Source organism: Myotis myotis, unplaced genomic scaffold (genome assembly GCF_014108235.1).
Source record: "Myotis myotis isolate mMyoMyo1 unplaced genomic scaffold, mMyoMyo1.p scaffold_m19_p_8, whole genome shotgun sequence".
Taxonomy (NCBI): domain Eukaryota; kingdom Metazoa; phylum Chordata; class Mammalia; order Chiroptera; family Vespertilionidae; genus Myotis; species Myotis myotis.
In genome coordinates, this window is record NW_023416390.1 from 46,632,981 (window position 1) to 46,659,529 (window position 26,549).

Here is a 26,549-nt window from a genome sequence, read left to right on the forward strand (position 1 = left end):
ATACATAAAATTTACCGTCTTATGTTAAATATGCTGACATTATTGTAAAACCGATCTCAAGAACTGTTTCACCTTAAAACTGAAACTCATTTTAAACAACAGCTTCTCATTCCCCTTTCTCTAGCCCCTAACAACCACCATTTCATTTTGTCTCCATTAATTTGACTACTCTAGATACATCGGAGCAGTACAGTCATACATGTTTGTCTTTCTTGACTGGCTTGTTTCCCTTAGCATAATGTCCTCAAGGTTCATCCATACTGTAGTGTGTGTCAGAATTTCCTTCATTTTTAAGGCTGAATAACGTTCCATTTTATGTATATAATACACCATATTTTGTGTACCCATTCATCCATTGATGTTCACATTACTTGCTTCTAGGTCTTGACTATCCTATCTAATAAAAGAGAAACATGGTAATTAGTGTACGACCGCTACCCTTCCCATTGGCTAATCAGGGCGATATGCAAATTAACTGCCAGCCAAGATGGCGGCCGGCAGCCAGGCAGCTGGAAGCTAACATGAGGCTTGCTTGCTTCAGTGACGAAGGAAACCAACGTTCCCCGCCTGCCTTGCCGGCCTCTGAGCCTGCAGTTTCAAACATTGTAACAAATATAGAAGCTAAACAAAACCCCAGAAACCTGCTTTCGGCTAACCGAGCCAGGATCTCAGAGCTGGAGTTATACATTGTTTCGATTATAGAACCGAAACAAACCAGATACCTGCTTTCAGCAGCGGAGGCCTAAGAGCTGGAGCCTCAGAGCTAAAGCTGGCCCAGAATAAAAAAAAAAAAAAAAAAAAAAAAGAAAAAAAGGAGCGGTTGGGAGCTTCAGCCCTCAGCCCCTCACCCAGACTGGCCAGGCACCCCAGTGGGGACCCCCACCCTGAAGGGTGTGTGACCAGCTGCAAACAGCCATCATCCCCTCACCCAGGCTGGCCAGACACCCCAGTGGGGACCCCCACCCTGATCCAGGACACCCTTCAGGGCAAACCAGCCGGCCCCCACCCGAGCACCAGGCCTCTATCCTATATAGTAAAAGGGTAATATGCTTCCCAGCACCGGGATCAGCGGAGCTTCGAGGCCTCCCGGCACCGGGATCAGCGTGACAGGGGGCAGCGCCCAAACCCCCTGATCGCCCTGCGGCTCTGTGTGTGACGGGGTGGGGCCACAACCTCCCTATCGGCCCTGCTCTGTTCGTGACAGGGTGTGGCGCCCCAACCCCTGATCAGCCCTGCTCTGTGCCTGATAGGGGGGAGCCCTGCTCTGTGCCTGATAGGGGGGAGCTCCCCAACCCCCTGATCGCTCTGCGGCTCTGTGTGTGACAGGGTGCGCCCCCCCCCCCAAACCCCCCTCCCCCCACGGGCCCTGTGCTGTGTGTGACAGGGTAGAGCCATAACCTCCCCATTGGCCCTGCCCTGAGTGTGACAGGGTGCGGCACCCCAACCCCCTGATCCGCCCTGCTCTGTGTGTGACAGGGGGCGGTGCCCCAACTCCCCTATCGGCTCTACTCTGTGAGTGACATGGGGGACCTCCCCAACCCCCTGATGGGCCCTGCTCTGTGTGTGACAGGGGGACCTCCCCAACCCCCTGATCGACCCTGCTCTGTGCGTGACAGGGTACGGAGCCCCAACCCCCCTGATGGGCCCTGCTCTGTGAGTGACAGGGGGCAGCACCCCAACCCCCTGATTGGCCCTGCTCTGTGCGTGACGGGGGTGGCGCCGCAACCTCCCCATCGACCCTGCCTTGAGTGTGATGGGATGGTGCCCCAACCCCCCAGTCGGCCCTACCCTGAGCGTGACTGAGGGTGGCATCGCAACCTCCCTATCCGCCTGCTCTGTGCATTATAGGGGCGGCGCCCCAACTCCCCAATTGGCCCTGCTCTGAGCCCGGCCAGGGGCTGTACCTAGGGATTGGGCCTGCCCTCTGCCACTCGGGAGCAGACCTAAACCAGCAGGTCGTTATCTCCCGAGGGGTCCCAGACTGCGAGAGGGCACAGGCCGGGCTGAGGGACCCCCCTTCCCCTCCCCCCCCCCCCAGTGCACAAATTTTTGTACACCGGGCCTCTAGTTATAAATAATGCTGATATAATCATGGGTGTGGTGTGCATATACCTCTTTGAGGTCCTGCATTCAATTCTTTTGAATATATACCCAGAAGTGGGATTACTGGATCATGTGGTGATTTTATTTTTAATTTTTTGAGGAACTGCCATCCTGTTTTCCATAGCAGTTGTACCCTTTTATAGTCCTACCAACTGTGCACAAGCATTCCAATTTCCCCACATCCTTGCCAACACACGCACTTTTTTTTTTTTTTTTTTTTTTACGGTAGTCACCCTAATGGGTATGAAACAATATCACATTGTGGCTTTTATTTGCAGTTCCTTAATTAGTGATGTTGAGCATCTTTTTATATGCATATTGATCATTTATATTTCATCTCTGGAGAAAGATTTATTTAACTCCTTTGCCCATTTTAAATTCAGGTTATTTGTTAGCCAACTATGTTATTTTTTTTAAAATTAAATCTTTATTGTTCAGATTATTACAGTTGTTCCTCTTTTTTCCCCCAATAACTCCCCTCCTCCCAGTTCCCACCCCACCCTCCGCCCTCACTCCCCACCCACTGTCCTCATCCATAGGTGCATGATTTTTGTCCAGTCTCTTCCTGCATCCCCCACACCCCTTCTCTCCCCCCCCCAAGAATAGTCCATTCCCTTTCTATGTCCCTGATTCTATTATAATCACCAGTTCATTCTGTTCACCAGATTATTTATTCACTTAATTCTTAGATTCACTTATTGATAGATGCATATTTGTTCATAATTTGTATCTTTACCTTTTTCTTCCTCTTCCTCTTCTTAAAGGATACCTTTCAGCATTTCGTATAATACTGGTTTGGTGGTGATGAACTCCTTTAGCTTTTCCTTATCTGTGAAGCTCTTTATCTGACCTTCAGTTCTGAATGATAGCTTTGCTGGATAAAGTAATCTTGGTTGTAGGTTCTTGGTATTCATCACTTTGAATATTTCTTGCCACTCCCTTCTGGCCTGCAAAGTTTCTGTTGAGAAATCAGCTGACAGTCGTATGGGTATTCCCTTGTAGGTAACTGAGTTTCTTTCTCTAGCTGCTTGCTTTTAAGATTCTCTCTTTGTCTTTTGCTCTTGGCATTTTAATTATGATGTGTCTTGGTGTGGTCCTCTTTGGATACCTTTTGTTTGAGGTTCTCTGTGCTTCCTGGACTTGTAAGTCTATTTCTTTCACCATGTAGGGGAAGTTTTCTGTCATTATTTCTTCAAATAGGTTTTCAATATCTTGCTCTCTCTCATCTTCTGGCACCCCTATAATTCTGATGTTGGTACACTTGAAGCTGTCCCAGAGACTCCTTACACTATCTTCGTATTTTTGGATTCTTTTTTCATTTTGCTTTTCCGGTTGGGTGTTTTTTGCTTCTTCGCATTTCAAATCTTTGACTTGATTCTTGTGCTCCTCTGGTCTGCTGTTGGGAGTCTGTATAATATTCTTTATTTCAGTCAGTGTATGCTTAATTTCTAGTTAGTCCTTTATCACAACATTGAGGATCTCATTAAATTTCTTGAGGATCTCACTATATTTATCGGCGGTCTCACCAGTCTTTGAGGGCCTTACTAAATTTATCGGCGGTCTCACCAGTCTTTGAGGGCCTTACTAAATTTATCGGCGGTCTCACCAGTCTTTTCGAGGGCCTTACTAAATTTATCGGCGGCTTCTAGACAGTTCTTGAGAGACCTTAAAAGTGTGGTTTTGAGCTCTATATCCAGCATTTTGCCTTCGTCCATTTCTTTCCTGTTTCTTTGTCTCCGCATTTTTTATGTTTTCTTGGTGTACCCCCTAGTGGTCTTTGTGTGCCATCTTGTTGTAGTTAAGCCTTGATTGTTGTAGGTACACTGGGGGGGATTTGACCTCCAGGCCAACTGGCTGTGAGAATCAGCTGTGTCTGCAGTGGGAGAACTTCTGTCCTCTAAGGAGGTGCTAATCTAGCCTTTGCCTGAGGCTAACCAGCAAATGCCTCTGTGCAGGTCTTGGCCAGGGCGGGTCCCAGGGGATCAACAGGGCGGGCCGAGCCAGCAGTTATGGCTGCTCTCAGTCCTGTCCCCAGAGGCTCTGCCTCTCAGTGTCCCAGCAACCGCTGCAAGCCCCTCGGAGAGAAAGCTTCCCTCGAGTTCAGACCGATGCTAGACAGTCCCGTTTCTCCCGTATGAGTCTGGGTCCCCAGAGACTCGCCTGGAACTGGAGCCCAGAGCCTGAGACTCCCTCCCGATTGAAAACGATAACCACGCCCTCAGCTGCCAGCCCGCTCCGCACGCACCTCCGCACCTTAGTATTTTATTTCCGCACTGCGCCTCCTCTGAGTCTTGGTATGCTTTTCTCTTTCCTTCTAGTTGTAGAATATCCCCTCAGCCAGCTTTCCTGTGGTTCTGGGTGATGTCCGTTCCGTCTTTTAGTTGTATTTTTGAAGTGGTATTTTTGTGCGAGGCAGCAAACTCCGGTGTTTACCTATGCCGCCATCTTGGTTTTTTTGTCCAACTATGTAATTTTTAATAATGCTATTTCTCTACTCTCTTGCAGTGTGTTTTCAAGTACAAATAAGTAGATTAATGTAGTTGTCCTTATTTATAAAGGTAATATGTTGTAAGAATGAGGAGCGCAGTAAGAAGTTCTGATTTGCTGAAAGCCAATCTGAGAAGTTAAACATTCCACAATTGTTTTTTAAAGTATATGAACAGCAACCTGGGCAGATTAAGTATATATAATGTACCAAAAAAAGAAGTAGAATTGATTTTTATGTGTCATATAGAATTAATCACACCTTTCCACTATGTCAGTGGTTGGCAAACTGCAGCTCGGGAGCCACATGCGGCTCTTTGGCCCCTTGAGTGTGGCTCTTTCACAAAATACCACCTGCGGGCGCGCACGTACAGTGCGATTGAAACTTCGTGGCCCATGCGCAGAAGTCGGTATTTTGTGGAAGAGCCACACTCAAGGGGCCAAAGAGCCACATGTGGCTCACGAGCTGCAGTTTGCCGACCACTGGGTTAGACCATATGAACTTATTTGGCAGATTAAAAATAGTTGAATATCTGTAACTTTATATGGTCCAATCTGGTAAAAATCATAATTTTTTATTCTTTGGTTTACTTAGCTTGTGTTATATATTTATTTGAAGGTAAAGGTTGATGTTCCTATAAGGTTGCAGGTAATGGAAAGTAAAACTAAAATTTTAAAATTTTGTTTTTGGGGGCAACTTGATCATTGGAAATGTGTCTTTATAAATGAACATTATGATCATAATGGGTTTGTGTGCTAATTTATGTATCAGGAACCAAAATATTTTACATCTGGAATTTTTCAGCAATTTAGAGTTGGGAGTGCTGGTTAAAGATTGTTTTTATTTTTATCAAGCAGGATAATTTGTGTTAAACGTGTGGGTATTCATAGCAGATGGGGTTCCTAAGCAGAGTAGTCTTTTGTTGGAAGTCTTGTGGATTTATTAATTTAAAAACTATTTCTTTCTTCCTTATTCAAAGACTTAGGCTAGAGAAATTGAAAATGAATGAGTACATTGGAATGCTCTGCTGTCTGCTAATAAATAACCTTTTCTTGCTTTCTCTCTTCCTATTACTTGGCATGTGATTCTGGGCAGTTGCTTATATTTCTGGGACTCAATAATAGTAAGTAAAAATGATAGAGGCTATACAATTCAGGAACCTGCCATGGGCTTACAAGTATTATTCTTATTTAATTCACATAAGAATCCTTTTAGGCTCTGTTATTACCAGTATTTTATGGATGAGGAAGTCATTAAGAGGCGGATCTGGGATTTGAACTCAATCTGGTATCAGAGCTCCTGCTCTTAACCCTAAAGTGACATAGCTACAGTAAATGTCCACAGAAATCAGTTTTAGGAGTCCCATTGAAGATATGATAGAGATGATGTTGATAAAATAATACTTATGTTGATGTCACTATAAATATTTAGAATATTTAATTCTTGTTTATTATAATACATTGTTTTAGGTAGTATTTTAATCAGTACATAATACTTATCTTGGACTTCGGACATACAGTACATGCAGCTTTCTTTCTGGTCAGAAATTTACTTCCCTGCTGCAGATGGACTATAAGACTATAACAAATAAAGATTATTCTGTAGCCCTTCTTTCACACTGAACTATTGAGGCAGAGAATAGACCATGAAGGAATACTGTGGAGCAATAGGTCATCACTGTTCTTTTTTTTTTTTTTTTAATATATTTTATTGATTTTTTACAGCATCACTGTTCTTTTTAAGGTCCAAGTGGTATACCTCAGAGGAGTGGAATTTGGGAGATAGGAGAGTATTGGGATTTTTCACTTTTGTATTTCTGTATTTATTTCAACAAGCATTATATTAACAATGAGGAAAGGCATGAAACTATAAAAGATTCTTAAGTACTTAGTACTTTTGTTAGGGAACCGGGTACCAGTTGACTTTTTATTGAGGAGGTGGTAATTACTAGGTTGTGTGTGTGTGTTGTTTTGTTTTTTGGTTGTTTTGTTGTTGTTAATCCTCACCAGAGGATATCTTTCCATTGTTTTTTAGAAAGAGTGGAAGGGAGAGGGAGAAAGAAAGAGAGAGAAACATCAATGTGAGAGAGGCACATTGGTGGCCTATTGCACGTGCCCCGACCAGGGCCAGGATCAAGCCTGCAACCAACTGAAGTATGTGCCCTTGACCGGAATCTAACCTGGGACGCTTTAAGTCCGAGGGCCGACACTCTATCCACTGAGCCAAATCGGCAAGGGCACTAGGTCAGGTTTTAACTAAATTCCTATTTTGGAGCTTTCCTGGAGAACATTTCTTCTTACATGTTAAAGTAATGCTTTCTCACCTCTCCCCTACCTATCCCCACCCCACACATTTTTCTTTAGGACTATTCGTTTGGGACAATGATGCTTAGTTGAGTGGATATAAGTTCTAACAAAAGACAGTACAACTTTACCTCTCAGTGTCTTAATTTATTATAGTTAAAATGAGAACTATAGCCCTAACCGATTTGGCTCAGTGGACAGACTGTCAGCCTGCGGACTGAGGGGTCCCAGGTTCGATTCCAAGGGGGGGACACTTGCCCGGGTTGTGGGCTTGATCCCAGTGTGGGGCATGCAGGAGGCAGCTGATCAATGATTCTCTCTCATCATTGATGTTTCTTTCTCTCCCTCTCCCTTCCTCTCTGAAATCAATAAAAATATATCTTAAAATAAAATGAGAACTATATGTTAAATAGATAAATAACCTAGTAAAAAAAATACATATGTATGTGTGCATCTGAATATATACATATGTATATGTGTGTGTATATATACAGACAGAGATTGATTGATTTTTAAAATAGCAAGTTAATTCTATGCCTGAAGCTAGAGGAAGACGTGTTACATTACTACTACATTAACAGAAAGAAATTAGGCTTGGCTGGTGTGACTCAGTGGTTGAGCATTGACCCAGGAACTAAGAGGTTACCAGTCTGATTCCTGGTCAGGACACATGCCTGAGTTTTCAGGCTCAATCCCCATTAGGGGACATGCAGGAGGCAGCTAATTGATGATGTTTCTCTCTCATCAATGTTTCTATCTCTCTATCGCTCTCCCTTCCTCTCTCTCTCTCTCTCTCTCAAAAGAAAAAAAAATCAATTAAAAAACCCATTAAAACCAATAGAAATTAGGCATTAACATATATGCTGTTCTGCCTACCAGCAACTTTTTTCTAACCTTAGGGAGAAAGCTGGAAGGAAGCTTATATGATGTAACGTATATTAACATGCCAGTGTTTGCTGAGCACTTGTATTTTAGCATTCATACAGTACATGTTCACATTTATTGTAACAGGTTTAGTTCAAAACTCTTTATGAAAACTTAATCTAACAACTACAAGGTTTGTACTTTTATTATCTTTGTTTTATATATATGGAAGCTGAGACATGAAGACATTAAGGAACTTGGCCATGCTTATTCAACTTACCTATCTGTATATATATTTAGTTTTGATGAAAGCAAAATTAGCTGTCAGGCATTATTTTTTATTTATAAGAATAAGATTAAAATTAAAGTACTCTCATCTCTAAAGTGATGACAGTATAGAGAAGCAAAATCTAAACTCTCTGCTTTACCTCTGATGCAAGCTCTATGAATACTTTGGTCTTAGTATGTCTGAATCCTTTGCTGTAAGGTTTACAACAAAAGTGTTTAAAATGACCATCTTAATGATAAAGTCGGGTAATTAATCTGATATGGAATGATTCTAGATCAGACCTCTTCTCTTTACCGCAGGCTTATGTAGCTGAATCTATAGACTAGATTCAGGAACCTAGCTTTCCATGCTTACTCTTTTCCGTCATTGTAGGTGAAATACTTTATGTGTATGTATGTGTGTGAGTATACTTATGTGTACATTATAATACATACATGTTTGTATGTGTGCATAGATAGATGGATAGGTAGATGGCTCTGAAATAGTTTAGTGAAATAATTTACATAGGAATGTGATAGATGACCAGAGAGAAAGGTTGAATTTATGAGAAATTGTATGACATTTTCCTTTGGAAAAAAAATTGTAGAAATATACAATTAAGTTCTAAGAGGATTAAATTTCCAAATGTTAATATTTAAATCATTAGGGAAAAATGTAGGAAGTGTTTTCATTAGATTCATGGAGGAGAAAGGTTATTAGGAAATAGAGATATTGGGCTGCTTTTGTGATAGCTTATTTAACATGTTCTTTGATACCAAAAATTAGAATACTATTTAAATACGATAGCATTGTGGAATAAATGATGAAAGGGAATGTAGTCAACAAAAATTATACTTATGTTCACTAAGTACATTATACAAAATACTGTACATGAAAATAGATGTTCCATTTATTAATCATGTTAAAATGAATATTTAAAGGCAAGAATTAGAAATAATTCTAGAGTGTTAAACAGTGTAGACTTCTTGAAATTGTATTGTTTTGTATGCTTGCAAGTGCATTAAAAAAAGTATGAAAAAGAATTATTTAAATGGAGTAGTTTTGTTGAAATAATTTCTGACTTTGTCCTAGTATTTCTGTGTTTTTTTAATCAGAGTTTTCTGTCTTGTCAGACATAATGTGAAAAGTATTAATAGAAGAAAGACCCTAAATGTTTTGTATAAATCAGTTTATCAGATGTAATATGAAAAGTACATTAAAAACTGGAATGAATTAAAATATTTTCAGACTTCAGGAAGTTTTAAATTAAAAAATATGAGGTGATGGCTTAGCAGCAGTTGAATCTACTGTTAGAAAGGTCTTAGTGAATGAACTCATTTCTATTACTTTTTGATTGGTAACTGCTATGATCCTTTCTAACACATGCTTTCTAGATATTTTGATTTTGTTTTGACTCTATCAAGGCAGATAATTAAAATATGATATAATGAAAAATTTATTTCTTATAAAAAGATGGTATCTATAATAATAATCTATAATAATGAAAGTGTAATATGCTAGTTAGACCGGACAGCCAAATGACCTTCCGGACATCATTCCTGACGTCCTTCCATACAGCCGCCGCAACAGAGGAGGTTAGGGGTGATCAAGCAAGCAGGTCAGGTAAGTGGTTAGGGCCGATCAGGCAGGCAGAGGCGGTTAGGGGCAATCAGGCAGGCAGGTAGAGTGGTTAGGGGTGATCAGGCAGGCAGGCGAGCGGTTAGGAGCCAGTGGTCCCCGATTGCACGAGGGATGTCCGACTGCCAGTTTAGCCCCAGTCCTGGCAGTCAGACATCCCCCAATCCTGTCAGTCGGACATCCCCCAAGGTGTCCCAGATTGCAAGAGGGTGCAGGCTGGACTGAGGGCCCCTCCCCTTTTCCATGCACAAATTTCGTGCACCAGGCCTCTAGTTACTATATAGTAAGTAATCTTGACTAATCAGAACTAATATGTCCAAATACATGCATCCTTTTTTAGACTGTCCACCTCTTGAGGCCACACTATTATAATAACTAATAACATTTATTAGTGACTTTTTGAGTATGTGTATGTGTATGAGGAGAGAGAAAATGTTTATTAAAAGGGGACATGATAAACTGTTGTCATGGGTCAAATTGTGACCTTCATTTTATGCTGTTTCCCTAAAATGTTTCTTCATAGAATAGGATGTAATTGATCCCTAATTTGAGTAGTGACATCTCCTGTTTTACATATTTATGAAGTTTTGGATTTACAGTACATTTTAGGGAGCAGTTTAATAAGAGTAGTGGCATACTAGCATAGTTAAGAGGCAGATGGTTTTATTTTGAGATGGGGTATTCTTTAAGGATGATATGTATGGTCTTTATATTGCCTTTATAATTTCTTTATCAAAAGGAAAAACATTTATTGTGTAACAGTTTAATGGATTATGGTGAAAGTCCATATCCTTCAGAAAATCTCACCTCTTGTAAATGAGGACCAAATTTTGGTGTCAGAAATAATTCCATAAAACAGTGGTTCGCAATCTGTGTGTCGTGACCCCTTTGGGGGTCGAATGACCCTTTCACAGGGGTTGCCTAAGACCATCGGAAAACACATATATAATTACATACTGTTTTTGTGATTAATCACTACGCTTTAATTATGTTCAATTTGTAACAATGAAAATACATCCTGCATATCAGATATTTACATTACGATTCATAACAGTAGGAAAATTACAGTTATGAAGTAGCAACGAAAATAATTTTATGGTTGGGGGTCACCACAACATGAGGAACTGTATTAAAGGGTCATGGCATTAGGAAGATTGAGAACCACTGCCATAAAACATTAAAAGTTTTGAAATGTGTTTGCTATGAAAGGAGTCAGCACACTACCTATTTTTGCATGGTTAAAACAATTGAAAGAAGAATAATACTTTGTGACATGTGAAATTCAAATTTTAATGTTTATAAGTAAAGTTTTATTGGAACACAGCTGCTTTTGCATTATAATGACAGAGCTGAGTAGTTGTGACAGAAACCCTATATGGCATTCTCATCACTTCGTACTGCTTTTAGTTCACTACAAATTTCATTGCTGCTGTTAAAAGTTGATAGTGTTTTGAGTGATGTGTGTATTGCCTGTCTGCAGTATTTCTTTATTTATTTTATACCAATGCATATTCATTATGTCAAAACAAGAAAAGAAAAAAATGGACTCTGAACAACATGCTTTTAAGGCATAGGGGAGTATTATTTCGTTATTGAATTATATAAGCAAAACATTGTCCTTATTATGCAGTGATACTGTAGCTGTGATAGAATACTTTATAAGTTGACATTACTTCATTAAGCATACACCCAGTATTTTCAACTCTCAATTTTCTTAAAGTAACAGTCCATTTAAAAAGGCATATCTCATCAGAGCATAAGTTCTTCATAAAAATAAACATAGAAAATGAGGCTGCCATCAAAATAAGTTTCTGAGTGGCTCATTTGTTAGCCAAGCAAGGAAAGCCATTTAGTGAATTAATTAAAATCTGTTGATTGCAATAACAAAAAATATGTCCAGAGAAAATAAACTTGTTTTAGACTATTAACTTTCTTTTAATAGTTTATTAATTTTTAGAGAGAGGGGAAGAGATTGAGAGAGGTGGGGGGAAACAACTGTGTGAGAGTGCAGCATCAATTGGCTGCCTGCCTACTGTACACCCCCCACTGGCATGTGCCCTGACTGGTAACTGAACTGGCAACCTCCTGGTCCAGGGAATGATACCCAACCAACTGAACCACACCCGCAGGGCTAGACTATTAACTTTTTCAATCATTTAATCAAGAACCATTGATTTAAGAGTTGAGGATATTTGAAGTCCACTAAAAAAACAAGACAAGTGATATAGAGTGATTTTCCTTGGCTCTTGATGAGTTGAAAGATGTTATTGATACTACTCAATTATTGTTTATTGAAGGTGTCAGTACTAAGTTTGATATGGGGAAAAAAATTAGCCTCTGTGAATAGTCTGTGTAGAACAACTACAGGTGAGAATATTTTCAAGGTTGAGAAAACACTAAGTACTAACTGAAGTGGAATCTGCCTAAGATGTACATACTACAACGATGGTAAAAATATGTATGGAACAGAAGAAGGCTTATTTGGACAGATTCACAAAGCTTGTTAAAAGGAGATGTTCAAAGCCTGTGGTTATTCATTGTATTATTCTTCAGCACATACTTTGCAGGAAATACTTGAATTTATCATGTTATTGAATCAGTATTGTCAGTGGTGACTTTCATTGGCTCTCATGGACTTAACTAGTATCGGCTCCATGAATTTTTGTTAGAAGCTGAACATCCTGTCTGGCTTAGCAGGTAAAATGTTATTGCAATTATTTGAGCTAAGGGCTGAGGTTGAAATTTTTCTTAACAAAGAAGATGGATCCCAACCACTATTATCAAATATGAATTGGCTTTGGAACTTTTATCTGTAGGCTGGAAAATGTTTTATATGAATTTAATGTAAAATTACATGGCAGAATAGTGCTTACATGCAAAATTTAGCTGCAGTAAAGTAATTTTAGTGGCAACTGATGTTTGAACCACGAGTGACATCAAGCTGCTTTACACATTTCTCATGCTGTCAAAAGTGAGATCTTCATTACCCCATGAATTTTCATGAATATATTTTTTCAGCCTCTGACTACAGTTCCAGCATCATTTTTCCAGCATTGAAACATGCAAATGCAACAAGTTTCCATATTTCAAAATCCATTTAATAGTGCACTTGGGGAACTTCTATCTAACTTTCGATTGGAAGTGATTAATCTGCAATGTAATGATATATTGAAAGACATACCAAAAGAATCTAATAGACTTCTATAACTGCCTTTGAAGTAATGAATATGCTTAATTAAAATCATGTGCTTGTGGACTGATAGAGTATTTGACAGTACCTATCTGTCAGAAAAGACATTTTCAAAGATAAATACATAAAGTCTGATGAGCATTAACAAAGATGAGCATGTGCAATAGATTTTGATGACAGGGAGCTTCAATTAAGTGAAACGTTACCCCCCCCCCCCCGCCCCCCAAATTTCATTCTTTTAATTAGTAGACTTACATATTATAAAATACTAGAGGCCCAATGCACGAAATTTCATTTAAGTGTAGGCCTTTGCAGCCGCGGCTTCCTGGATCCCTCCCTCACAGCTGCTGGCAGCTGTCTCGATCCCGGGCCTACAGCCCTGGCTTCATCCGGAAGGATGTCTAGTCTAATTAGCATATTATGCTTTTATTATTATGGGTTATACTCAGCTCTTATTATATCTTGAATTTTTTTATTAAAAAGCTTTTCTCTTGTTATAATAGCATCTATGTGATTTTTGCCTATTGCCTGGAAAGACTAAAATACTTATGATCTGGCCCTTTACAAAAAAAGTTTGTGGACTCCTATAGCAATGCTTCTCTAACATGAATGCACAAAGTAATTACATGAGGATGTAGTTAAAATGCAGATTCTGATGTGATAGGCCTGAGGTGGGACCCAGGATTTTGTATTCCTTGTAAGCATCTGAGGTGATGACAGATGGGACTACATTTAGAGAAGCAGACTTTAGTATATTCAAGGTTAGCTTTTTAGATAGGTACACTAGTACTTGTTAAGCATCTATTATGTGCCAGGGGTTATACTAGGGGCTCTTGCATATATTGCCTCTTTAAAATGTCGTAAAAACTTGTTAGAAGGTATTAAGGACTATAGTGAGATTGGAAACCCTAGTAAGAGTTTTCAGTTAGAAACATTGTGTGTGTTTTTTGTTTTGTCTTGTTTTTTTGCCTTGGATCTCATGGGGGAGGAGGAAGTCCTAGAGAAAGCTATACATCTAAGAAAAAAATGATGGGAAACAAAATACTACATTATAAGCTGATCCAGGTCAAAGTGGGGACTGATGAGATGTCCTCATCTTCTCTACTAAATTTCTCGGCCATCAAATCTATTACCAAGCTAAGGAATGGACATAGTATATAGCAATATAGCACATACTAGTATATATTTTGAAAACATTGTTTTCCTAGTCTCTTGTTTGTGTTTTAATTTTTATAACCATGTCTTTTGAAATAGCAAAGTTAAAATTTTTATGAAGTCCAATTTTTTTCTTTTTAAAAATTTAAGAATGTGGTAAAATATACATAATATAAAATTTACCATGTTAACTAATTTTAGGTGTATGGTTCAGTTGTACTACCATTACCAACATCTATCTCCAGAACTTCTGTCTTTCCCAACTGAAACGCTCTGTCCATTAAACACTAACTTTCCATTCCACCATGCCCCTCAGTCTCTGTCAGCCATCATTGTACTTTTAGTTTCTGTGAATTGGAGTACTCTAGGAATCTCATATAAGTGGGATCAGACAGTACTTATTTGTCCTTTTGTGTCTGGCTTACTTCACTTAGACTACTATCTTCAAAGTTCATCTGTGTTGCAGCCTGTGTCAAAATTTCCTTCATTTTTAAACACTGACTAATATTCCATTTTGTGTATATACCACATTTTATCTATTTATTTATTTATTGTGGACAAAGTTGCTTTCACCATTTTGGCTATTGTGAATAATGCTGCTATCAACATGAGATGTACAAATATCTGTTCTGGTCCTTGCTTTCACTTCTACTAGATTTATACTCAGAAGTGGACTTTCTAAATCATATGGTAATTCTACGTTTTATTTTTTGAGGAGATGCCATACAGTTTTTCACGTAACTGCCCCAGGTTACATTCCAGCAGTGTACAAGGGTTCAAATTTCTCCACATCCTAGCTAATACACTTTTTTTTTTCTTTTTATAATATCCATCCTAATGGTTGTAAAGTGGTATCTCATTGTAGTTCTGATTTGCATTTCCCTAATGATTAATGATATTGAGCCTTTTATGTGTTCATTGGTCAGTTGCATATCTTTTTTGGAGAAATGTCTGTTTAAGTCCTTTGCCCATTTTAAAATTGGGTTTTAGTTTTCTTGTTGAGTTGGAGGATTTCTTTATACATTCTGCGTATCAGTCCTTTATGAGATATTTGATTTGCAGATATTTTCACCCATCCTTTGGGCTGCTTTTTTACTTTCTTTGTGGTGTCGTTGGATGCACAGAAGTTTCTAATTTTTATAAAGTCCAACTTACCTATTTTTTCTTTTAGTGCCTGTGCTTTTGGTTTCAAAATCCAAGAAATCATTGACAAATCCTATTACATTAAGGTTTTCCCCTATGTTTTCTTCTAAGAGTTGTGTCTTATGTTTAGTTTTGTGTCTTGTGTTTAAATATTTGATCCATTTTGAGTTAATTTTATTTATCTGTTGTTAATTCTCACCTTAGGGTATTTTTCCATTAATTTTTAGACAGAGTAGAAGGGAGGGGGAGAGACACACAGAAATATCCATGTGAAAGAGACATATTGATTGGTTGCCTCCTGCACACACCCAACCAGGCCTGGGAATCGAGCCTGCAACCAAGGTATGTGCCCTTGATCGGAATCAAACTTGATACCCTTCAGTCTTCCGGCCAATGCTCTATCCACTGAGCCAAACCAGCCAGAGCTTGAGTTAATTTTTATATATGATATTAAGATAAGGGCCCAAGTTAATATTTTTGTAAGTGGATATCCAGTTTTCCCAACAAAATTTTGTTGACTGTCCTTTCCCCATTGAATGGTCTTTGCGCATTTGTTGAAAATCATTTGATCATATATGTGAGGGTTTATTTCTGGGCTTTCTATTTTATTTCTTTGGTTTATATGTCTGTCTGTAGACCAGTAACATATACTTGTTACTATTTTTGACCTGACAGAGTCACCAAGACTATTTATTGGTGTAGAATTTTGGGTTTTGGTTTTTGTTTGTTTGTTTTGTTTCTTAATGAATGATGGTAATAAAATAGGAAAAATACATTGGGGGAAATCCTTAACCTCATACCATATACAAATATTAATTTAGGATGAATCGTGGACCTCAAAAGAAAAACAAAACTTATAAAGATGCTATTTTTTTACTTTAAGGCATGCAAAATTTTCTTAGGATAGAAAAATAATAATCAAAATAGAAAAATTAGATAATCTTTATTTCACCAAAATGAAACACTTCTGCTCGTCAAAACAGCATAAAGAAAATGGGAAAATATTAGAGACTTAGAGAAATTGTTTTTCTATCTACTTATCATCTATTAATGATCTGACAATGACTTGTAACTAGAATACATAAATAATTCCCACATGTAAATAACAATCTAATAAAAAATTGGGCAGAGGACTTGACAGTGTTCTTAACAACATCAACAGTAAAGATATATACAAATTGCCAGTAAGATCATGAAAAGTTGCTAATGTCATTAGTAATCAAGGAAATGCAAATCAAAGTCAAAGCTGAGTAGCACTTCACACTGCTATAATACAGATTTTTAAAAGTCAACATCAAATATTGGTGATTACGCAGGAGTGTTAAATAGTACAACCACTTTGGAGACTTTTGGCAGTTTCTTAAATAGTTCATATGCAACATCCTCATGATCCATCCTACTCATCGGTATTAAAATGAAACATTTGTTTACAAAAGTAATTGTGCAAGAATATTTATAGCGACTATGTAATTATTTTTTAAATGTAATTTAATGTTTTCAAAATAATCCTGTGGCAAGGTAGAATTGATAGCAAAATCTCTGAGTTGTAAGCTGTTTGAGGCCAGTCTATCTTATTACTGCTTTATTTCCAGTGCCAACCTTAAGACTTGACTAACTTGTCATATACTAGGTGTTTCATTTGAGAATCATCAGTTTGAAATGTGAGGGGATATGAAAAGAGAGCAGACAGCCCTGAATTGACCCTTGGTAGTATTCATAGCTAACAGAGAACAAGCAGAGAAGCAGAAAAGACATGGTTGAATTCTGAAAACTAGAATGTGTATTTTAAAAACCAAGGATTGAGAGGTGTTTTTTTATCACCCCCCTCCCCCCCCCCGAAAGGAGTAGTAAACAATTTTTGATATAATAGCAGGATAAGAAAAAAGTGGAAGCATTGATGGTGAGAGTACTTTGTCAGAAGTATGCTTATAATAGAAATTAGATTCCAGAGACCTAAGGTGGTTATGGTTATAAATCACCAACTTAAGGAAAGAATTATATTAATAGCATAGAATTCAAGAGACAGTAGTTTGTTTGTTTTTTAAATATATATATTCTTTTTTATTTCAGAGAGGAAGGGAGGGAGGAGAGAAAGAAATATCAGTGATGAGAATCATTGATCAGCTACCTCCTGCACACCCCCTACTAGGAATTGTGCCCGCAACCCGAGCATGTGCCCTGCTTGGAATAGAACAGTGCCCTCCTGGTTCGTAGGTCAGCACTCATCCACTGAGCCACACTGGCAGCGCAAGAAAGTGTTTTTTTTTTAAAAAAAAGACATATAAATGAAGGCCTAAGGAGGCAAAGAGGGAACAGGTGCACGAGATGGGATTCAGACACAGGCAAGATCTCTTGGATATCTAGAAGGAATTTCGGTCAAAAGCAAAAAATAAAGGCTTGAAGCTTTTTAAAGGCAGTTTACCCGTTTGAGATGGAAAAAGAAGTACACAGGGAAGACATTCAGATACAGGGAAGCAAATAAATGTGGAAGCATGGTCATTATCCATCTAGTTCTTTGCCCAAATGAAGAAGAAAGGAATGAAGGGAACTTTAAATACGGTTTATAAGAATAATTCTTAATCTGTAGGAGAGGATTGTCAGGGTGTGTGGAAGGACTCCAGTATCATTTGAAAATGTTCCACATGTGATTCTGGATTCGGGTAATAATACCCTTCTTGCTCCCTTTGAGAAGCACTCATGTCAGCAGAGAATTAGCAAGCATGGATAAAAGAGTTTGTTAAGAGTTTAATTGAACTTTAGGTAAAATTTGTGGTGCTTTAGTCTGCATAGTAGCAATTATATGAGGGTGTTAATTTCTCCCCTTCGTTCTCAAGGTGCTTGTTTAATAACAGATATTACCTTACTGATCTGTTTATGTGTGTGTTTTTTATCTACCAGATAGAAACAGAAAACATTCAAAACTATCAACTATACAAAAACTTCATGAAATCAATTTAATAGCTCACAACCAGTGTTTTTCTTTTTTAATAGACTGGAATAGACTAGAAAATATTGATGTACACTGTTTGCAGTAAGAAGTATTTGTGGAATTTTTTAATATGTATGTATGTATCTGAGTTAGGTGGAAAATATATTTCTTAATGTGAATTGCAATTAGAACTGTTCGAAATCCACTGTAGGTTGTTTTGATAAATGAGAGTGGACATTATAAAGTCTCTTTCATCTCTTTGTAGAATTCATTAAGTTTAGTGACATATCAATTAAACACATATATGTATTTTGTGTTTATATTTAAAGATATATGTATATATTGTGTGTGTACTTTGTTTTCTTATTAGGTGCAATGGATGAGCTTCATAGTCTGGATCCAAGAAGGCAAGAATTATTGGAAGCTAGATTTACAGGAGTTGCAACTGGGAGCACCGGGAGCACTGGGAGCTGCAGTGTTGGAGCTAAAGTGAGTGAAATTATAATCTGTATTTGACATTCTTTCCTTACATTAAATGGTCTAAAATATATTTTATGCTTAACAGAAAAATAGCCTGTATAATAAAAGGCTAATATGCAAATTGTCCCGCTCAGGAGTTTGACCAACTGGGAGGTCGACCACTCACTATGACGTGTGCTGACCACCAGGGGCTAGCATTGGAACGAAGGAAGGCCCCAATTGGCCCTGATTGCCGGCCACGCCTAGGGGCCCTACCCGTGCATGAATTTTGTGCACCAGGCCTCTAGTTCCTTACTATAATTTTTATAATATATAGAAAAAAATTCAGTGTTTATGAACCATATTTCTTATATAGCATATATATCATTTCAGGGGCATTATGATATAATACAGCATATTAGGTTTCAGTGGTAAAAAGAAGTATCTTTCTCCTGTTACATAATTTTTACCTTTCTTATCCTCTGTTTCTCTCTTGTCCCTATTATGCATATTCCTATCTGTACATTAATCCACTGCTTCTGACTACAGCAAAAAACTCAATAGTGTATCTGTTTGTTTTTCACTGATAGACATTAGGTAGTTTTCAACTCCCCACTGCCTCACACTACAGTGAGTTTCTTGTACTTGTTCTCTTTTAGAACTTTGTGAGTAGTTATTTAGGGTATATTCCCAAGAGCAGAACTGCTAGAACATGGGGTATGTGTAGACTTAGGTGGAGGAAATAGTACAAGACTACTATTCAGAACAGTTGTACAAAACCAGTTTGCACTTTCAGCAGAGTGGAGTGCATGAATGTTTTTATATCCCCACATCTCATATTCACCGGCATCATCCAGGTTCATCATTCTTGGTAGTCTTATAGGTATGAAATAATGTCTCATTGTTTTCCTTATATCACCAGTTATTTTGAGCATTTTATTCTATTTAAAATAAATTTTATTTTTATTCTTTGGATGATCTCTAAGAAAGAATAAAAGTCTTGAAATAGCAATCTTTACGAATAGTTAGAACTGCTTGACAAAGAAGCTTGAAAACTAAAATTGGGTCTAGTGAATCCTGATGGTATTCTAAAAGTTAAATACTTCTCCCCAACCCTGCTCCACAAAGATATTCTACAGTTTCTTCTATTTCTTTTATAGTTTTACTGTCATACTTGCTCTTTAGTCCATTTAGGCCTCACCTTTTATATAATGTTGATAGGGATCCAGTTTTATTTTTTACCATGTAGTGAACCAGCTTTATCAGTAACTAGAGGCCCAGTGCATGAAATTTGTGCACGGATGCAGTCCCTAGGCCTGGCTGGCGATCAAAGTGTGAGCATCTGGCATGGAAGGACAGGCAGCCCTGCCCCCTGCCGCCGCCACTGATCACCATCTTCAGGGCGTTAGATGGGGGCTGGGGCCCCCGTCACTGCCGCTAGTTGCCGTCTCTGTGGCGATTGGCAGGGTGATTGGGCTCCCATTTGCACCCTCCTTGGCCTGGCGCCACCCACTCACCTGCTCTACCATCCCGCTGCAGTCCTGCTCTTGTCAGGGCCCATCCAGGTCGGCAGCACCTCCACTGCCGCCCACTGCCAGCACTGCGTCGCTGACGCCCACCATGTTCTGCGCCACCCCTTGTGGTCAGTGCATGTCATAGTGAGCGGTTGAACTCCTGGTCGAACAGTTTGCATATTAGGCTTTTATTATATAGGATGCTTCTTAAATCTTTTGTATTTTTCCACTGATTTGTGATGCCAACTTTATCATATATTAAGTTGCCATATATATATATATATATATATATATATATATATATTTATATACCGATCTGTCTCTGAAATTTCTCTTATGTTCCAGTGCTCTGTCTGTTTTCTAGTACCAGTATCACATTAAACACACACACACACACACACCACACACACAAAATCTTCTTTTGTAAAGTTGATTTAGTTATTATGGACCTTCATTTCTTCATAAAATTGAGCATCTCTTCATTTGCTTGTTAGCAACTTAGGGATTCTTTTTCTATAATAACTTATTTGTATCTTTTTCCTTAAATGATTTAAATGGAATTTTTATCTTGGATGCATTGAATTTATAGATTAATTTGGGGAGTACTGAATTTTTATAAGTTTAGCTTGTCCCATTTAAGTACATGAAATGTCTCCACATTTATTGTTTCTTCAGTGTAGTTCTTAGGAATTTTTGGCTAGTTTTGTGGATTTTTTTTGTCTAATTCCTGAATACTTTCAAGTTTTTGTGACTGAAGTATTTATTATTATATTTTATAGTTAGTTATTGCTTATCAGGAGGCTTTTGATTTTTATAGGTTGGTCTTTTTTTTTTGTATGTAACAGTCTTGCTGTTGGTTTTTCTAAAAATAAATAAATAAATTATGTTCCAAAAATGAGTTTTATTTCTTACACCGCAGTATATTTATTCCTTGTAGTGGTCATCAACTTCAGTACTTGGTCTTGTTCAAGAAAAATTTAATGTTTCTCCATTAATTGTAATGTTTGCTATAGGTTTTGTGTCTATTACCATGCCTAAATTAAAGGAGAACTTTTCTTTTCCTTGTTAGTTAAGAGGTTTGCTTGTTTGTGTGTTTGTTTAAAAATCATAAATATTGTTGAACTATATGAAGGCCTTTTTTTGTTCTTGGTTGAAAGACATAAAATTTTTCTCCTTTTATTATGTGAATTATATTGTTAGATTTTTTAAAAATGTTGAACCTGTTTGCATTTTTAGGATAAACCCTACTAGGTTATGATACACTATTTTCAAAAATATATTTATTGGACTTAATGCATGATTAACTATTTTATTTAGGACTAGAGGCCCAGTGCACAAAATTCGTGCACTGGTGGGGAAGGGGGCTCCCCTCAGCCCGGCCTGCACCCTCTTTCAGTCCGGGACCCCTCACTCCTTACTGCCTGCCTGCTCGCTGCTCCTTACCGCTCGGCTCATTGCTCCTTAGTGCTGCCTCAGAGGCGGGAGAAGCTCTCGCCACCACCGCCGTGTTTGCCATCCGTGAGCCCGGCTTCTGGTTAGGTGGCGCTCCCCATGTGGGAGTGCACTGATAACCAGGGGCAGCTCCTGCATTGAGTGTCATAGCGACTGGTCGTTCCGCTGTTTGGTCTATTTGCAGATTAGGCTTTTATTATGTAGGATTTTTGTGTGTGGCTTACAGAAGAAATAGATGTACAGATCTGAAGAGTTCAGTGAGTTTTGACAAATGTGTATACTTGAAGTAATCCACATCCCTCTCAAGATACAGAACATTGTCATTATCTTACCTTATCTGTTTTATAAATCAGTATCACACTAGCCCCATAAAATGAACTGCTTCCCCTTTCACTATTTTCATTTTTTTTTTTTAATATCCTGTATATGATAGGAAATATACAGTGGACGATGGGAGGCATTTACCTGTAAAATTATCTTGGCCTGGGATTTGTTGGGAGTGGAGGTCTTTTACTACCATTTAAAATTTTAAATACTATTTAGTTTACATACTAACCCATTTCATGTAAGCTTTTAAACCTATTAGTGTATAGTTATAACACTTTTTTTTAAGCCTCCTTTGTTAATTCCTTTCCGTTTATTTTTTCATACTCCTTCTTGTATACATTCTTGTCAGAGCTCTGACTAATCTAATGACTAATCTAATGACTCTTTCAAAGAAACAGATTTTGGTTTTAATCTGTTTCACTGATTTTTTCCACATTGCTTTTTGTCTTCATAGTTGTTACTTTGGGTTTTTCCTCTGTGGCTCTTCTTTCAGCAACTGGGTTAAATGCATTAGCTTATTTACTTACATAGAGACACAATTTATAACAAATACATTTTAAGCATTCAGTTATGAGATCCCCCATCGTTTTTATTAAAGTATAATTTACATGTAGTAAAATTAATCCTTTTTATTACATAATTCTGCTATAAGTTTTGACAAATATATACAATTGTATAACCCCACCACAAGAATATTTATAGCAACCTTATTCATAACAAGCAAAATTTGAAAACATCCAAATATCATTCTACAAATAGAGAACAAACTGGTATATCCATACAACAACAAAAAAGAATGATCTCAACGGCAACAACACAAATAAACCTCCATGTGTAAATCTTTTCGTGGCTATATATTTTCATTTCTCTTGAGAGAATACTTAGGCGTGGAGTAGGGTAGGAGTATGTTTTAATGTTGATTAGAAACAGATTTTTCCCCAAAGTGTTTGTAAAGTTTTTTACTGTGATCAACAGTACATATAAGAATTTTAATTGTTCCACATCCTTACCAACATTCAGTGCTATGATTCTCATTTCAGACATTCTAGTGGGTGTGAAGTAATATCAGCTCAGTTATATTATTTAGATTTATATATTTCCTTTTTAAAATTTATTTTTATTGTTGAAACTATCACAGATGTCCCCTTTTTTTCCACTCCACTGACCCCTTTCCCCTCCCTAGGCCTTCCCCACACTGTTGTCTGTCTGTCCATGGGCTGTGCATATATGCATGTAAGTGCATTAGTTAATCTCTTCCTGCTCCTCCCCTCTCCCCCTCTGAAATATGTCAGTCTGTTGCTTGCTTCAATGTCTCTGGATCTTTTTTGTTCATCATTTTATTTTGTTCATTAAATTCTACATATAAGTGAGATCATGTGACACTTGTCTTTTTCTGACTGGCTTACTTCGCTTAGCATAATATTCTTCAGGTCCTCTCCATGCTATCTCAAAGGATAAAAGATCCTTTTTTACAGCTGCATAGAATTCCATTGTGTAAATTGAATTTTTAGATTTATATATTTCATCATTTTCTTTTTAACACAAGGGTTATTTTATGTGGGATATTTTGAGCTATTCATTTTTTATGGATTTCTAATTTGCACTACATTTAAAAAATATATAGTTTGTGTGATGTCAATCCCTGAAATATACCTAAAAATAAACAGTCCATATCTAATATCTTTTAATTCTCTTTGTTCAGACCTTAATATTTTCTATATTCTCAGCTTGGTCTGTCTTTTTCTGAGAGAGGTGTATTAAAATCTTTAGCTGTGATTATTGATTTATGTAGTTTTACTTCATGTATTTTAAGGCTATATTTTTTTTACATGCATATATCTACTTATTGTGTTGTTTTCATGACTACCATTTTTTCAAATTTCAAGATTACATTCTTAGCTTTCTTTTGATATATTTTTGTCTTGGGTATTTGTTTTTCTATTTTATTTTTCCTTGTTTTTTTTTTTTTTTTTTTTTTTTTTAAGTGTGTTTCTTGTAGACAACATGTCTTTTTGAGCGAAGATGAGCTTTTTACCTCCTAAAGGGTGCGTTTTTCCATTACATTTATTATAATGTTATTTTTTAACTTAGTTTTGCCGTTGTTTAATGTCTTTTATTTGTACTTTTATTCCCTTCACTCCTTGCTTTCCATTGGATAAATGGAGTTTTTTCTGATGTTTTAAAGATACTTATTTTCTGGTTTTAGTATTATGATGACACACTATACTCATTAACGATTCCTTTTTTCTCAAAAACTGGTATGTATTCCTCCAGGGGGTTTTTCCCTCTTACCCCTTTCTTTACAATGTTTTATTTTGAAAAAAAATTTATCTTCCAAAAGTATGTTACCACAGTAAATGAGAATCTAGGCTGTTGACAAGAAACATTACCCCAAAATGACAGAGATTGGAAATAACTGGAAAGAAAATATTTCAGGTAATCATAAAGAAAAAGAAAGTGGAATTAAATATAAATTTTAGATCAGTTTCTCCCCAACTCAGAATCTTCCAAAGACTTCCCATGATATTTAAAATAAAAATAAATGCCTTCATCGTGTCCTAACAAGACCTTCTGATCTAGTTCTAGACTAACTTCCCTATTTAATAACTGTCTCACGTCTGCACCCACACTGGTTTATTTGCCTGTTGCCTCCAACACACTTCTTCCTCACTTAATTAAAATTTCTGTTCAAATGTCACCTCTTCAGAGAGGCTTTCTCTAACCATTCTACATAAAATGATACCTGTATCACACTATCCTTTGCTCCACTTAATTTTTAAAAAATTACTGTTGGTTCCTTACATAATGTTAAATATTTATATGTTTGTTTATGGTCTGTTTCCCTTCTCGTAATGTAAATCTCATGAGCATTGGACTTAAGCCTTTTTTTCACAGCTATACCCCAGCATCATCAACATTACTAATGACCTCAATACTAGTAAATATATTTGAATGCATGAATGAATATCAAAACATTTCTCAAAACCAAAAGCCTGGATGATACAAAGATTTTTTAAGGACTAAGAATTCACAGAGAAGATATGACAGTTATAAACTTCTATATGTCAAACAGTCCTAAAAACACATTGTGAATTTATTAAAGTACAGTTAGAATGAGGGGTTTTGATATACTTATCTTAGATTTTGACTGTTCAAATATGTGTAAAAGATCAAGGCTATCCAGACAATTTGCACCATATAATTTATAAGCTTGATTTGATAGAAATACATACATACACAATAGTCATTTCTCTTTATTCAAGGATTCTGTAATTGCAAATTAATTTGCTAAAATTTATGTGTAGCCTTAAAATCAGTTCTCCCATTGGTTTTGCTGGTCACTCATCGGCCTGTACCTGTGGAAAGTGGTGAAAGTTTTCACTTGAGGCTGAACAAAGTGACATTCTGCCTACATGTTTCAGCGCCCATGTTCTGTTCGCAGTTTACTTAGTGCCATGTTTTTCACATTTTTGTGCCTTTTATTGGTAGTTTCGCTGTTCAGAATAGCCCTAAGGGTAGTAATGCTGTACTGCTGTCTAGCATTGGACTTAAGCCTTTTTTTCACAGCTATACCTCAGCATCATCAACATTACTAATGCTCTCAATACTAGTAAATATTTTTGAATGCATGAATGAATATCAAAACATTTCTCAAAACCAAAAGCCTGAATGATACAAAGATTTTTTAAGGACTAAGAATTCACAGAGAAGATATGACAGTTATAAACTGTCTAGTGTTCTAAGCACAAACTGTGAAGTGCCTGAGGGAGAGAATACGAGGTGATAAGCTCCATTTGGGCACGAGTTATAGTGAATTGACACTATGTGTTAAAAAGGTGTCTTTAGGCCGAAACCGGTTTGGCTCAGTGGATAGAGCGTCAGCCTGCGGACTGAAAGGTTCCCAGGTTCGATTCCGGTCAAGGGCGTGTACCTGGGTTGCGGGCACATCCCCAGTGGGAAATGTGCAGGAGGCGGCTGATCGATGTTTCTCTCTCATCGATGTTTCTAACTCTCTATCTCTCTCCCTTCCTCTCTGTAAAAAATCAATAAAAAATATATTTTAAAAAAATAAAGTAAAATAAAATAAAAAGGTGTCTTTAGCCCAGCCTTGGTGGCTCAGTAGTTCAGCGTCAACCTATGAAACAGGAGGCCACGGTTTGATTCCCCATCAGTGCACATGCCCTGTTGTGGGCTCGATCCCAGGTGGGGCACATGCAGGAGGCAGCAGATCAGTGATTCTCTCTCATCATTGATGTTTCTAGCTCTCCCTCTCTCTTCCTCTCTGAAATCAATAAAAAAAAAAATTTTTAAGGTATTTTTAAACAACACACTTCTATATAAAACAAGGTATATATTGATTGGTTGAGGAAAATATTGAAGAAACAGGAACCTAACAGTGTATTTCCCCTAGTGGTGATGATTCAGCATTTGCTAATTCATTGTTCATAGCTAATAACAAAAACTGACTGGAGAGAGAACTTTTATTCCATCATATGCTCCTTCTTTAATCTTACCCTAAGCCGATCCTTGTGTTATGAGTTTGTGGCTCTGTTGTGGGATTACTGATAGGAAGTAAAGGTAAATATAAATTGTACTAATGTAAAGTTATTGTGTAGCTGTCATGTTGAGAGAAGGAGCTAAATGTAAAGATTTATTTTCTTGTTTTACATAATGAGTCACACATTTTAAAGTGAAAGAAAAAATGTACACAAGTATATT

At 37.5% G+C, this 26,549-nt stretch overlaps 1 protein-coding gene across 1 annotated transcript in view; it reads left to right on the forward strand.

The window, feature by feature from the left end:
• TLK1 (tousled like kinase 1) overlaps positions 1-26,549 on the forward strand; it is a 160,271-nt gene that overhangs the window by 31,878 nt on the left and 101,844 nt on the right. The window contains exon 2 of the mRNA XM_036318543.1: positions 18,449-18,567. Within this exon, the coding sequence (XP_036174436.1) occupies positions 18,449-18,567 (119 nt within the window). The remainder of the gene's footprint in view (positions 1-18,448; positions 18,568-26,549) is intronic.